The sequence below is a fragment of the Pieris rapae genome, chromosome 10 (assembly GCF_905147795.1).
Source record: "Pieris rapae chromosome 10, ilPieRapa1.1, whole genome shotgun sequence".
In the NCBI taxonomy this organism is placed as follows: Eukaryota; Metazoa; Arthropoda; class Insecta; order Lepidoptera; family Pieridae; genus Pieris; species Pieris rapae.
The window spans coordinates 9,925,224-9,940,058 of record NC_059518.1 but is presented as its reverse complement, the minus strand read 5'-3'; the positions used below and the strand labels follow the sequence as shown (position 1 = coordinate 9,940,058).

The window sequence follows — 14,835 nt, the reverse complement described above, 5'->3', positions numbered from 1 at the left end:
TCGGTAAAGTAGAACTTCTTATTAAAAAATACTAAGGAATCAGACACAGAAACTTTTAAGGTCCCATCGACGAAAGTTTATAATTTTTTATATTTTATATAATTTCCTATCTTCTTTAGATTAAAAAATATGGGTCGCAATCTTAAAGACGTAGATATTAACAATACTCTCGTGCCAAAGAGCTCATCTGTAAACGATATGAAAAAATGTCTTCTTTTTCTGATGCCTACACATTTATTATCTTGAGATCACTTAGTTGAAGTATTGTAACAGATGTTTTTTATTGAAATATGCTTTGGAAAAGATGTTTTCATTATGTACCTACCACTTCGGTCTAATGTTCACACTTACTCCTTTTTATTATTTTTTCTTAGAAAGATAACTGCGGCAACAAAGGTACTAGACTTGCTTCCATTTTTGTAAGCATTAGGCTAGGTTAGTTTTTATTCGACGCCCAAAGTAAGTCGACTTAACAATCTAAAAGACAATTGAATATTTAATTTTACTTAATTAGACAAAGTATTTAGTTTATTGAATTCATTTTGACAGGATTAGGATCAATCCGACGTATTTCCGAAACCAATTCTACTTAGGGTCCTTTAAGAAAAGAGCCTGCCGATTATTTAAAGGACGGCAACGCACTTGCGAGCCTGAGCCGAGGCAATGTAAGTGTCCATGGGCATCGTTATTAACATCAAGTGAGTTTGCCTTCTATTATTTAAAAAAACTGGAATATATTTCTCTTAATTTATCATCATATCTCTTAATATCTCATAAATAACAATATTTTATAAGATTGAAAAAACTGCAAATGAATTATATTGTTTACTAAGATATACTTTCACAGTTTAGGGTTCACCACCCCATTAAAAATTCCAATTGCTTTAACACCCTTGGTCAGCCTTGCCTCAGATTATGTGAGTTTTTGGAAAATAAGTTTAGCCTGTCATTCCTGACACGCTTGAGGGTTTTTGAGGTCCCAGACGAGCTTACTCACAATGGTTTCCTTTACAATAGTTGCTCAGGTAGTATTAATTGCGCAGAAAAATACATTATTCATAAACAAAATTAAGTACCTAGGAGGTGTACACTATAAAAGGTGTAAAAAAACACTTATTTTATGTAACGGGGGCCAAAGGGCAGAAGGCTCGCAAGTGCGTTGCCTGCCTTAAAAGAAATGGTACGCTCCTTTCTTCAAGGAATTGGTGAATTAATAATTCGAATTGGTTTGGAAATACACAGTGGTGGTGCGCGGCAAAATATCAATTTTATTAACATCATTATTTTAAGAGACAATGGGGTTTCATTAATATAATTCTCCTTTTTATCTCCATCAGTGAAAAAGAAAGTAAATTAATCTTAACATAAAACAATAAAGCAGTCTAAAGGGAAGTGATGCAATTTAAAACTTTTTCCTTTTTTCCAGATTAGCCGTCGCTGACCGCCGGCCGGGCATGAGGCTCCGGCGAACTCACCCCCCACCCCGCAACTCACCCTTTCGAGAATCCTTGTATTCACCCCTTTTCCTGACCCTACATTTACTCTTAGTTCTACCGATACTTAGTACCCAAATGGCACCAAAAGATACAAAAAAAATATCGAAATATTCAAAATTAAATTTAAACGATGCCATACATCTTGAAACGAAAAGTTATGAAACCCTTCTTAATAGATTTAGAAGGAAAAACGAAATGTATATAAAACAGCATAACGTAACAGACGATGTGTATTATTACATCGAATCAATAAGCAATAAATCAGATAGAAAAAATTTATTCAATACTGAAAGATATTACGATAAAGACGAGAAAGCTGTTAAAGACGCATCATGGAAGAGTAAAGATGAATCCATGGCGAAACTAAAAATCGACGATGCGACACGATCGAAAATATTCCACGATTATTCCTCAACAGTAAACAAAAGTGGATCACGAACGGGCGAGATCGACATTTCAGCACCAATGAACAAGAACGAAGGCCGGAATTATATTCATGAATTGCCTACAAATAAATTCGATCGAGATAATGATGAAAAACATTGGAATGAGACGAACGACGCTGACAATTTAAGAGTTGAAATGGAATATCCGATGTATGAAGAACGCGAGGAATCATTAAACAGCTCCCACGACCTTTCTAATGTAACTTTGAAATCAAAATTCGGAGCCGAGGGTGAGTTTACGTATAGAAATGAATGTGGGTATAATTATTTCTTCATGTCCATGTTATCTCTATTTATTTATAATTGTATTAACAATAATACAATTCACGGGTTAAAAAAACATAAGTATTATACTTCTACTAAATGACTAGCCGGGATCAGGCTAGTCATTTTGATTTGATCAAAAAAAAATGTAAAATTTATCGCTTTTTAGGAGCTGCGTGTCATTTTTAATGTTGACTGATTTAATTTTTAATATTTATAATTCGCTTGGTCTGATTAGAATTGGTCGTAAATATATTTTACCCCCACATTATTAAAAGACGTATAATATAATGACAGGGCAATAGTTGTTTATATGGCAAAACAACTTTAGCCGGGTCAGCTAATGAAATTTATAATTTTTTTATTTAATCATTATTATTTATTTATGTATGAGCTACTTCTATCACCTCAATACAAAATCTTACTAAGACATTGCCACATTAAATATATTAATCATTTTTGTGAATCTGGCCAGTTGCCTCAGTTACTGTCAAATTCCAAATGTCAGTCAGTCCACAACGGACATACACAAAAGAGCGTGAGCGAGAGACTGCGAGAGACAACGCACCTGCAAGCTTTCTGTCAGTGTGTGTCCACTTAACATCAGATAAGCCTCCTGCTAGTTTGTCCTAGCCAATTACTGCTTGTGGTAACTCTTCGTAAAAATACTAACTTCTCTTCTTCGTCTCTTAAAATTACAACTACTGACAGTTTTCAAGTGAAGGGCGTAGTACTCACGAAAATAAGTGGGTAACAACTCTATATTACACGATATGAAGCTGCGACCTTTATATTATTGATACTCACTCAACATTCAAGTAAATATAGAACTACAAAGATCGATTAATTATTTTTTAATTAGTACTTTTATTGCAGCATAATGAAACACTTAACAATTCTCTTTGTGAAGTTAAGTACCTTTTGACCTCTCTAGAAACCTTACCTTACTGAAATCATATTATTCATTAGAGCTTAAGTTACTCTAATGGGTAAAGTGTACGTATGATATGTCTGTTAATATTTCTTCGTCGTCTAACTACTGTTTAAAAAGCAATTTTACAAAACTTATTAAAAACTTCTTTAGGCGCTTGAGGATATTTTTTACGGATGAAATGTAATAATAATATTATTATTGTCACGAAGATGAAAAGGGAGAGATCGATTGACGGAGAGTGAGATAGGGCGATCGTAGCGAGAAGCAAATAGCTATGGAGCAAGCAAGTGAGAAAGATCGAGAGAGAGAGTGAGAAGAGTGTACGTTGCATCACACACAAGCAGTGAGAAAGATGGAGAGAGCCTGTAATGGACATCAAGAAAAAAACCATGCTATTGGTTGATGTATTTGTTTAGTTCTTACATATTAGTTCTTTAGATCGCAATTCTGTCGCATAATGTGTTGTGCAGTAAACGCAGATTTTTGATTTATTTATTTTTCATTAGCACGTTGCATACACATGTTTAAACAGTTTGAATATAGATATACAAATATATTATATACTGGTACATTATTATCTATAGGGGCTTATTTTACATTGCTAATAATTAATTTACAAAGTTTCACTTCTGACATATTATGTACATTGTACGCATGCACACTTTTGTTACTTTTAAATGCCTTGGACAAATCATAACTTTCAGTTTCCGCAACCCATTCATATCAGCGGGTTCGTGTCGCATAGCCATGACTCTGTTACTACGTAAGGAGAGATAATCAAGTCAACTACAGCTTGAATAAAAAAACCACACTGTACTGTTTGCAATTATTATCAACAATCGTTTTTATACTACAACATACAACTACCGACGACAGAAAAGTAAGTGGACTTTTTTGTTCACCATAAAAAATCTGCATGTGAGGTTTCCATGCAAGAGTCGAATATTTCTTATATGTTTGCCCACCAATATTGTACCTTAAAATTGAACAGAGCTTTTAACTATTGTGATAGTTTATTGTGAACACGTTACAAACTGTTCAACAAAAAGAAATAGAAGGAAACATAACTTTGTTTTGAAGTAGAAACAAGAGGCCGATTGTGTTGGAACATTCAATTGCAAACAGCTAACATTGTGGCATGTCGCATAGAGTTGACAAAGTGGATTATAGCGACACTGAATTTATTGTTTTTGAATTTGTCTATTTAGTAAGTTGTCTATTTTTTTATGTTATTAAATTTATAATTTTAGTGGTGCTACGCAGTTAAATAAGACAGGGCCTAATGGTTTTAGCATGGGACAGTCTTACCTGAGGTCGTAGGTTTGATTTCCGGCTATGCATCCGGCAAATTCAAGAAGTTGATGGAACTGTTATCGTTAACGTACGTTAATAATATTTTAGTTTCTAAAGATTATTAATATAAACTTTTCATTTAAACTAAATATTAATATCTTTCATATAACAACGTTATTGCAAAAAATCGCAACAATAAATAAAGAAAACGTCTAATAATTCAAAAGATATCATACTTAAATGTTACTTTAATTATATAAATTGATCGGGTATTTGTGAATTTTCTTAGATAAGAGTGTTATTGGCACATATACAAACAACACTTAATATAAACTAAAAAACACGTGTTAAAAACATGTGCTTTTTGCTTGTGCATGTGCTAGCAATTTTAATGATAAAAAAATTTAGCATTAAAATTTAAACACTTTAAATAAATTAATCATTAATGTCAAGAAGAAGAAGGCCCAGGCCCAAAAGACTTGTGTTACAAAACTTAAATTTAGTTTGGTTACGTCAGAGGGGTGAAGATATTATTTATGCCAGACAAATGAAAGTGCAATGAATACGTAACGAAGGATTACTAATAAATATTGAACGAATTAACTTTAATAACTTTAGCTAGAACTATATATATTATCACTGCTTTGTGTTAAAAATATATTTAAAAACAATCTAATATTACCCTGAAACTTGCACCTGCCTGAAAGCTTTCAAGATATTGTACAATAGTTGATAAAACTAGCATGACCTTTGGTGACCTACTGATAGTAAGAAGCTCAGAAAATTTATTTTAAGAAAATTCTGTCACAATTTTTCAAATACGAATTATGGTTATGTTATTTACGAATTAAATAATATTTACAAAAAGTCTTTGATATTTGAAGATATTTGTATGAAGGTGGCCAATCGTCTAGAATCCTTACCCAGGTGAATTAATTGATTAAATTATTTAATCAATTACCATATAAAATTTGCAATATTGGTGCTTTTGACAAATCCAAAAAGGCATTAAAAATACATGTTAGAGTGAACCTGGTAGACTAAAATTGGGACGGCTAATGGCGACGTGTATTTCGCTCGTATTAAGTTTTTCGTGTAAATAAAATAATTATTTGTAATGAGAAATATTTTTTTTTAACATTAGAATCTATGGACTGTTTAGGATATCCTGTATCAATCGAAAGATATGAACGTTGGATTGTAAAGGTAGAAGTTTCTAATGTTTAATAATCACGAAATAAGCTAGATTAAAGCTTTTGATTTAAAATTCATGACTAGCATTTAGAAGTATTGAAATTATGTTATATCCCTCAAAAACAGGTTTAATTTTAAGGCAGTGACCACAAAACCACTTACAATCAAGCAAAATTGCGGTTGAGCCTGCGTACACTGCATATTTTATAACTTAAAAACAAAGCTTTGACGAAATATATTTGGTGAGTTTTATTCAATACATTACGCAATGTGCGATTTTTTTTAACTAAACTTGTAACAATACGCTTATATAGTCATAAATCATACAATTTTAATGGCAATTTACCTAAATTCCATAGAAATACAATAAAAATGTATAAATCATGCTAAAATTTTACTTATCAGCATACAAAATTTAGTTTTAATAATTTTCAAATTAAGATAATAGAAGCAATAATTTAAAGTCTTTTATCTCGTTACATATAATATTGTGTAAACAAAAGCTTACGATTAAATCTTTATAAGTCTAACCTCCATGAATCACTCTCAGTGCGGAGATGGGATAATTTTCTCGCTTCTCGCAAGAAAAATTGCCATTATCAACGCTACATACTAAAGAAAATATTACCTTAATTTTGACACATTAATTCAGGTGTATTTATATTAAACAAATAATTCGTGTACATAACAAATAAGATATGTTTCTGTGTATATTTAATTTATTTAAATAATGATTAGATTGTATGCTATATACGTTTTACTGAAAAACAGACGAAGCACCAACGATTTTTAGCTTATATTGAATCTAAAGTCTATTAATTAGGTATTTACAGATTTTAAACAACTCACATATTTGTTCATATAAAGTATATTAGAATATTACTATCAAGATATAACACCTTATTAAAATGAGTTTTTTTACGTATAAAGACTTTATTTCTCAAAAAAGACAAAAATGTCACTTGCATGAGAATAATACATTAGATAAACAGTACATTATAGTTGTATCCAAAATAATCACAGTATAACGATAGCCGAACATGCAATAAACTTAAAGGTAAAAGTAACCAAAATGAATAAAAATTATTAGAAATTTTTAATTTCGAAAAGTAATTTTGTCTAACACATATTTATATATATATTTAGCTTTGATTTGAATGAATTGAAAGAAGTCATAATTTTTAAGTTTAAGTGTAGTTTATTATACAGCTGTGCGCCTTCGTAGGTAAACATTTTTTTGTCGTAGTTCGTGTGAAAGTAAAATCACTGTTAGCTCATAAACTTGAGAAGTGATTATGTGAGTAAATGTTTAACATTACAGCATGAAAGGGAATCGCGATGATATAGCATAATGTCGGCAGATTTTACAGTCGAGAGCACACGGGCTGATTGCAACCGGCTGGAAATCCCTGAGCAAAACAACGTCAGCTAAATGAAATGGACATTCGGATTCTTGATATTAGAATGAACATTCTGGACACACAATCGTGTGCTTTTTATGTGATCATGACAAAGAGTGGAAAGCCAGATCGCGTCGATCTCTCATTGGTGAACAATTAAAGAAACGAACGCGCTATTGTTTCAATAAAATTTCCGTTCGGATGAAAAGTAGACATAACCCAAAAGAGTTTATGAAGAAATAATTGTTCCAAGTCTTGTATTGAAACGAAAATACAATCAGGAGTAATATAGCTAGCTTCATACAAACTTCCCTATTTAGCTGTATTATATAGATTTTTATAATATAACAAACGACAACGGGACAGCTCTAAAAGACCATTAATACCCAGTTTTAGTGGATGCGTTGACAGCGTTTGAGGGCCCTATGAGCTTTTCCTTTAAATACGTTAACACTTTGAGGCACTGCTATTATTTGTTCGCGTCCCACGAGTGTCAAATGGCAAAATGGAAGCGAAAATGTTGGGAGTCTAATGGTCGGAAATTTCATCCTTTCTTTATGTTTTTCAATGCACTTTTTAACCTCTTTGTCTTTTCGTATGCTGTTTATACAGTAGTAAAATTATTTGTGCGCGTTGAAGTGTGCAGTTTATTTCTTTTTTTATAGAACCGATAGATACCGCCGCCCATGGACACTCTCAATGCCAGAGGGCTCGCTAGTGCCTTGCCGGCCTTTTAATAATTGGTACGCTCTTTTCTTGAAGGACCCTAAGTCGAACTGGTTCGGAAATACTTCAGGGGGCAGCTGGATTTCTTGTGATGGTGATTATGATTTATGACATAACGATTGTGATTCTCACTCACACATTCATAAAAATACGACATTAGACCGTCCGTCATTCTGAACCCAAAATTTTAACGGGAATAGGAATTAGTATCTTGGAAATTTCATGATCTATACCCACTGAGACGGTCCGTAGAAATTTAATTACTTTTAATGGCATGTAATATAAATCTTAGAGGCTTCAATTAGTCGTTCAAAGTAAATCTTTGCCCAGCAGCCTTAGTTAACGTCTTTAGAGGTCACTAAGTAAACATCCTGAGTCGCTGACGTCATCTCCCATAACTACGCTACATGCCATAGTAAATAAATATGGTATGCCGTACCAGGAAATTAATTGTGAAAATTTATGTATGATTAAACAATTATTTTTTAAATGAAAATTCAGTTATCATTATCATAAATGATTAGGTATTATCTGAATTATTAAGTATGGGGTAAACACTGAGATTGAGATTGTGTCCAAATACTGTGCACAATGTGATTTTTTAAAGTCACTTTTTGTCACTTTTTACACACTGTGTATACTCGAATAGTGATTAGTGACAGCAATTTTTATATCTAAAATTTCAAACTATTTTATTAATTATCCAAGTTTTTTTTACTTATGTTTTACATTTTAATTATTAAATGCAAGACACAACAAAAATATTTAAATGGTAGAATTAGAACTACTAACTAGTAACTTTTACCTTTTCTTTTTAACTTTTTCTATGAAAAAATGTTAAAAACGTATGTGCTAGCAATAGACGAATTTTGTCACAAGCGTAATTCCATCATGACTAAAGCTTTATTATTTTTTATTTTTAATATCTGTTCCAAACATAACAGGTCTACGATAAATGTATTTATCAACACATACCGTATGGTTGTGCCATGTCTCGCATGTGCAGTTTGAGGTTAAGGTCTAATTGTGCAAATGGCAGTTAACGCGCTTTACTCTACGCCCCGGTCCAGCTTTAAGTGCATTACAGTTAACTTAACTAAACTATAGTACATATAGTTTCGCAAATGTGTAAGTACAGCTTACATAAACATGTAGGTGGACCAATTCAACTTAGGGTCCTTCAAGAACATAGCATTCTAAGAATTACGCTAGTAAATTCTTGAAAGGACGGCAACTCATTTGCGAGCCCTCATAAAGAGTGTCCATGGTTATCACTTAACATCAGCTGAGCCTCCTGCCCGTTGGCCCCCTGATCGATAAAAAAAACGAAAGGAAACATTTAGCAAAAACTTTTTATGTAGATTGAGAATGGAGGCTTCGCCTTTGGCGAGAGGGGTGAGTAAATGAAAAACAAAAGACGGTGCGTTCTTTACGAATGTGTGTGAATGGCCAGCAGTGTGTTAAGCCCATATATATTATACATAGAATCACAATTGTGTAGGAACAGTTTAAAATTAATCTAAAATCATTCGGAACAAACATGGACTAGACACGAAAGGAAAGATTTAGCAAATACTTTTAACATGACATCAGCAAGGGTGGCGACCCTGCTGAAAAAAGGCGTACGTTGTTGGTGTACTGTTTTTAATTATTTATTTATTTATTCACTTACAATACATAACCAAACTTAAACTAAAAATAAACTAAAATATATAAATTTAAAATAACATAAAGCACAGTACATACTATCCTCTAATACCTTCCAAGTATACCCTCATATCAGAGTATACTATAGTTTTGACAAGCTTCAATACTTTTTGATCATCTATCTCCCTGAGAAAAAAACATATTTTGTACACAATATACTATAAAGGTTTAGTATTTCTTATAGGAATTTGTCCCTTAAAAGACGTTATTAAATAAACATAATTAACTTAATAATCGAATCCCTCCAAATCCTCTTTGAATAAAAATTTATTTAAATTGAATTAGTCTTATTCAGACAGATCCCGAGTGAAGAAATAAAACCCAAACAATGGTTTTCCATTTAATAAATTAACATTTTAAGAGGACCTATAATATCTGAAATGAAATCTTTTACTGCGAAGAAAATTTACGATTCAGGAAACTAATAAAAAACGTATTTTCAAATATTGCCAAGGACTTATCGTGCGAAATTTGATTTTGCGATTCCATTAAATTTTGACATTTAATATATTGTAACTTAGGTATCATTACCTCCATTAACTTTAGCACAAATGCTGTATGTATAAGTTGATCAGAGAAGTTGGAAAATTTGAACGTTAAAGCTGTCAAACAAATGTAGATAACAATATTAAACAAAACTATCATACATTTACTCAAGAGATTCGAAACGATTGTAATGTTTAAATTAAACTTCCTTAACAGAACCAATCGCGAAACTATTGCCCGCTATTCAAATTCAAATTCAAAAATAATTTATTCATGTAGGTAACATAATGTACACTTATAAACGTCAAAAACGTCATCTATAGGTTCGATCCCCGGCTTTGCGCCCATGGACTTTTTGTCCGGTGAAGGAAAACATCGTAAGGAAACAAAAATGCTGTAAATCCACAAAAAATAGACGGCGCGTGTCAGGTATAGAAGGCTGACTCGCATCTTAGATTCACATAATCATCATGAAACATATATATAGAGGTCCTGGGTTATAACGCCACCGGATTCTTATGTTTTTTTTATATTAATTCCGTTAATACATAACATTCAATGTTTCAAATAAATATATAAAGATGTTTTTCAGATTCCAAAGTGGATACTCGAATAGTATCTATACTGGGTCTATTCGAGCTATCAGTAGGGGATTCCCCGAGGGCTGACGGAATGTCAGAGTTGACAGCTGCGCGTTTGGCAGTGACACATGTCAATCAGAAGACGTTGCTCCCTGGATACAAGTTGCACCTTATCACAAATGATACTAAGGTTGGATTTTAAAAATATGTACATTAATAAATTATTACCATGAAAACTATTTTACAACTATTTATCTGTATATAGTGCGATCCAGGTGTAGGAGTGGACAGATTCTTCCACGCTCTCTACACTGAGCGAGAGTCCAAAATGGCAATGCTGCTGGGAACCGCCTGCTCAGAAGTTACCGAGAGCATAGCAAAGATTGTACCTTATTGGAATATTGTACAAGTAAGTTACTCATTTCAGTAATACTTTGAAGATTTCAAAGAATATATGAAATAGAGTCCACAATCATGCACCAGGATTCTGATTTGAATATTAAAATCACGTACCATGTAAATCCAAGTTTGCGAGATTGCGCAAATTTAAAGTCCGTAATATTGAGAAGTCTTTTATCGAGTATTGGCTATTTTGTTATCAATGACTGGCGAGACGCGATTTAGTATCCCGCATGTCACAAAATATTGGATTGACATACGGAAGTCAGTCGCAGTCACAAACACACACAAACATTGCTCACCTATAGTATGTTTTTTAATATGGTAAACTCCCTTACTTTTTACCCCTTTTCTTAATGCCATCTTAAGCACGCAACACCGCTATGTGGAACCAACTGTCCAATGAGTTATTCCCTACAAAAAGCGACCTTCTGTTAAAATCTGTTAAGAAAAGAGCCTACTAACGTTTTAAAAACTCCGGCAGCGCGCTCATGATCCTTGTGGCATTGTGAGTGTTCATGTGTGTGTTCTCCTAACATCAGATGAGACTCCTGCCCGTTGCCCCTTTCTATACAAAATTAAAATTACAAAATTACTTTTAGTGTTGTTTAATTTTCAAAAATGAAAAACTTGAATCCCGCGATCCTATCGATTTAACACAGTTAATTGTAACTTTAGAAACTTCTAAATTCTAATTAAACAAAGGCAATTTTAGGTAAGTAACTTTGTGAAACTTTGATCTTAGGTAAGCATGTTAAAGGTCACGAACCCTGAACTTTTATTCAATATAAATTTTTCTTGAACCTTAAAATTTTATTCAATATGTGTGTATGAATTGTTATGTAAACTGCTACTGATGTTGCTACGCCGGCCACTGTAAGAGTTGCAATGAGTGGTTTAAATTATTGAGACATTATTAAATGTAATAAAAATAATCATTTTTTAATTTTTAATTTAGAATTGCCCAAAAAATGTTTTGCTCTGCTGTAAGTTAACAGTGTAAATACTAGGCTGTTTATTTTTTGGACAACAAGTGGTTTTGTTTAAATTAAATAAATTTATTATTTTTGGTATGACGCAAACCTAGCACAAATAATTAAGTTCATTCACTTAAAAGTATTAAGTCTTGTTAAACGATAAAACTGTGACATACCACAAGAATAAGAAAAATTCTGTGTAAAAGAAAGGCTATTACTGAAAGACCCTTTGTTCGCAAGAAAATTCTTGTCATTAAAACTTAAGAAATAGTTATAAGTTAGACAGTGCACAATTACGACCCTCGGATGTTTCAAATCAGAGCTTATTTCACTGTACGTCAAAGAAAACAAAGAAGAAATTGTCAAAACGAGTTCCTGGAAGTTATCTAGTAGGTTCTTCGTAATTGGTTTTGAAGATGGCTTTACAGTGTTTTATATATAACACTTGACATACGGTTGCTACAAAAATGTTAAGTATACTTTAACGGAAAGCCCTTGGAATATGTAAGAAACTACATACGAAACAATTATCATTCAACGATAAAAAATGAAGAACTTGAGGTAGAAGGCGGATTAACATGAGCTGGAAAAACTTTTGGTCCATGAAGGAAATCTTAAAAGGGCAATTTTCCCTTCATCTTAATAAAAATATCTTGGACACTTGTATCTCACCTACTTTCACATTCGGCTGCGGAACGGGGACTTACAACACAAAAATATAAACCAAGGTAGTAGCATGCCAGAAAGTAACGGAAAGAAGGGTACTAAAAAAAATTAAAAAAAAAATTAAAGCGACAAAATAAGACAAAAAAACAAATACTTTTGTTATGCCATACGTTGTGCCCTAAAATAGACGTGGTGAATAGACAGATCAAAGGTGGACTTAAAAGACAACTGTATGGAAAAGACCAAGGGGAAGTATGAGAAAAGGTCGCTCCAAAGAAAGGAAGATAGAAGAAGTAGAATCAGTAGCAAAAAATGAATGGAGAAAGAGAGCCATAAACAGAGTCAATTGGAATAAGCTAGAGGATGCCTTTACCCGTGAAGGGGTTCCGATCGACGCTACTGAAGCTAGGATATGGGATAACAAGTATAAAAACATGTATACTAATCTAAACTTTATATTATAATTACTTGTCATGATTGGATATAAAACGGGCTTTACTATTTAAAATTATTATTTATATAACACTTAAGTTGGCCCCGATAAACCATGAGGTCATAGGTTCGAGACCTGGCTACACACCAATAGTTTTTCTATGTATACGGTATTTTCCGATATTATTCACCGGTCCTGCAAGAATTAGGCATAGCACCAAACTGTGTGTGTATTTTCGATTATTCCTAGATATAAAGAAAAACAAAGGAAACCCTTCGTAGACGGTCATATCAGGATACTTTCCCTATTTGATACAAGGTAATTTTGAGATTTTAATTACACTATTGATTGGACAGATTCGCAAGCTTAATGAAAAATTATTTTCTCAATTTCTTTGATCCAAAAATAACTTAACAATGAAGTTAATTGTTTACTTATTTTAATTAGAAATTGGTTCTACCCACGACCTCATTTGTGTTTATCGAACATTATTATTAACAACAGATATATCTTTCAAGAATATTAATCATTGTATCATTTAAGTTGAGATTTTTTGTTTACCTTGAGTTGTTTACCAAAGTGCGTTTTATATTAAAGCCAACATTGTTAGAAAGTACATAAAACATAATTTGCCACAGAAGGCTACAAATGTTATTAATTCTAGTAATTATTTCTTCTAATTAATCGTTATAACTTATACTTAAATTGACATGTTAATTAATTTCCAATTACATATTTGTTTGTCTATACTGAAACTATCAATACATATATAATATTTGCTTTCATCACAGCGTAAACACTAAATAACAATAAGAGACGAAAGAGTACAACTACAACTAACTAGTAAACTACAAGTAACTAGTACAACTAACTAGTAAACTAATCAAATAATACAACTGATTTAGTTGTTATAAAACTCTGTACATCGTTACGAAGTTTTAAACGGCTATTATTTATTTATTTATTTCGTTTTCCAGCTAACATAAATTATATACAACAGAAAACAATTATACTAAACATATAACCAAAGATACTAAAACTACAATAATGTTGCTCAAGATAAAAAAATGCCTATATCTTTCATCGCATGCAAAACTATTGTTGTTAAAATAAAAAAATATTCCACAATATTAAAGAACATATCAATCAATCAATATCTACAAGAAATGTTAAAAAATCGTGAATTTATTGAATATGTCAATCTCATTAAATATGCCTCCTACCCGTTTGCCCCCTGTTCTATAAAAAAAATATGTATCGAGGCGATACGCTTGATTGGGTTCGTATTGTAATCCAATTTGACGTGAATGTGAACCGGTCAGCGTTACTGAATTCCCTCTAACGAACATTAGTCGTGTTTGATGTCAATCAAAGCCTCCTCGATGCCAACTGCCACGGATTTACGAGCCTTTTCAACTTTTCGGCTGTGTTTATTCGTAAGCTACGGCAAAATCTTCTGCGTCAAGAAAGGTACAAGTTCTTTTTTGTATTTATATCGTATCTAAAACTTTTTGAGCTTTGAAAAACCTACCTATTTATAAATAAGAATCTATTACATTATTTTCCTATCCCGACGAGTTTCTACTATTGTTAGGTACAAAAATAATAATTTTCATTTTAATACAGTTAGCGCTACACGCCAATTTAGATCTTGATCTCAAATTACATCATGCTTTGATTATTAGTATCAATAAATACATTTCTTTAATTTGAGTCATGCCAAGTTCCTCAAGATATTTTCTGTCACGGTAATCGAGTGTTAGATGTCTACATATATAGCAAGTCTAACATATTGGTGCACAGCCGGGAATCAAACCTACGATCTCAGGGACA

General features: G+C 32.3%; 1 protein-coding gene across 1 annotated transcript in view; it reads left to right on the top strand.

Moving 5' to 3' along the window:
- Positions 1-1,438: 1,438 nt before the first annotated feature.
- The window catches only part of LOC110999260 (gamma-aminobutyric acid type B receptor subunit 2), a 30,914-nt gene continuing 17,517 nt past the window's right edge, over positions 1,439-14,835 (top strand). Inside the window, exons 1-3 of the mRNA XM_022268231.2 lie at positions 1,439-2,172; positions 10,539-10,717; positions 10,793-10,936. Coding sequence (XP_022123923.2) covers positions 1,455-2,172; positions 10,539-10,717; positions 10,793-10,936 — 1,041 coding nt within the window. The 5' untranslated portion in view covers positions 1,439-1,454. The remainder of the gene's footprint in view (positions 2,173-10,538; positions 10,718-10,792; positions 10,937-14,835) is intronic.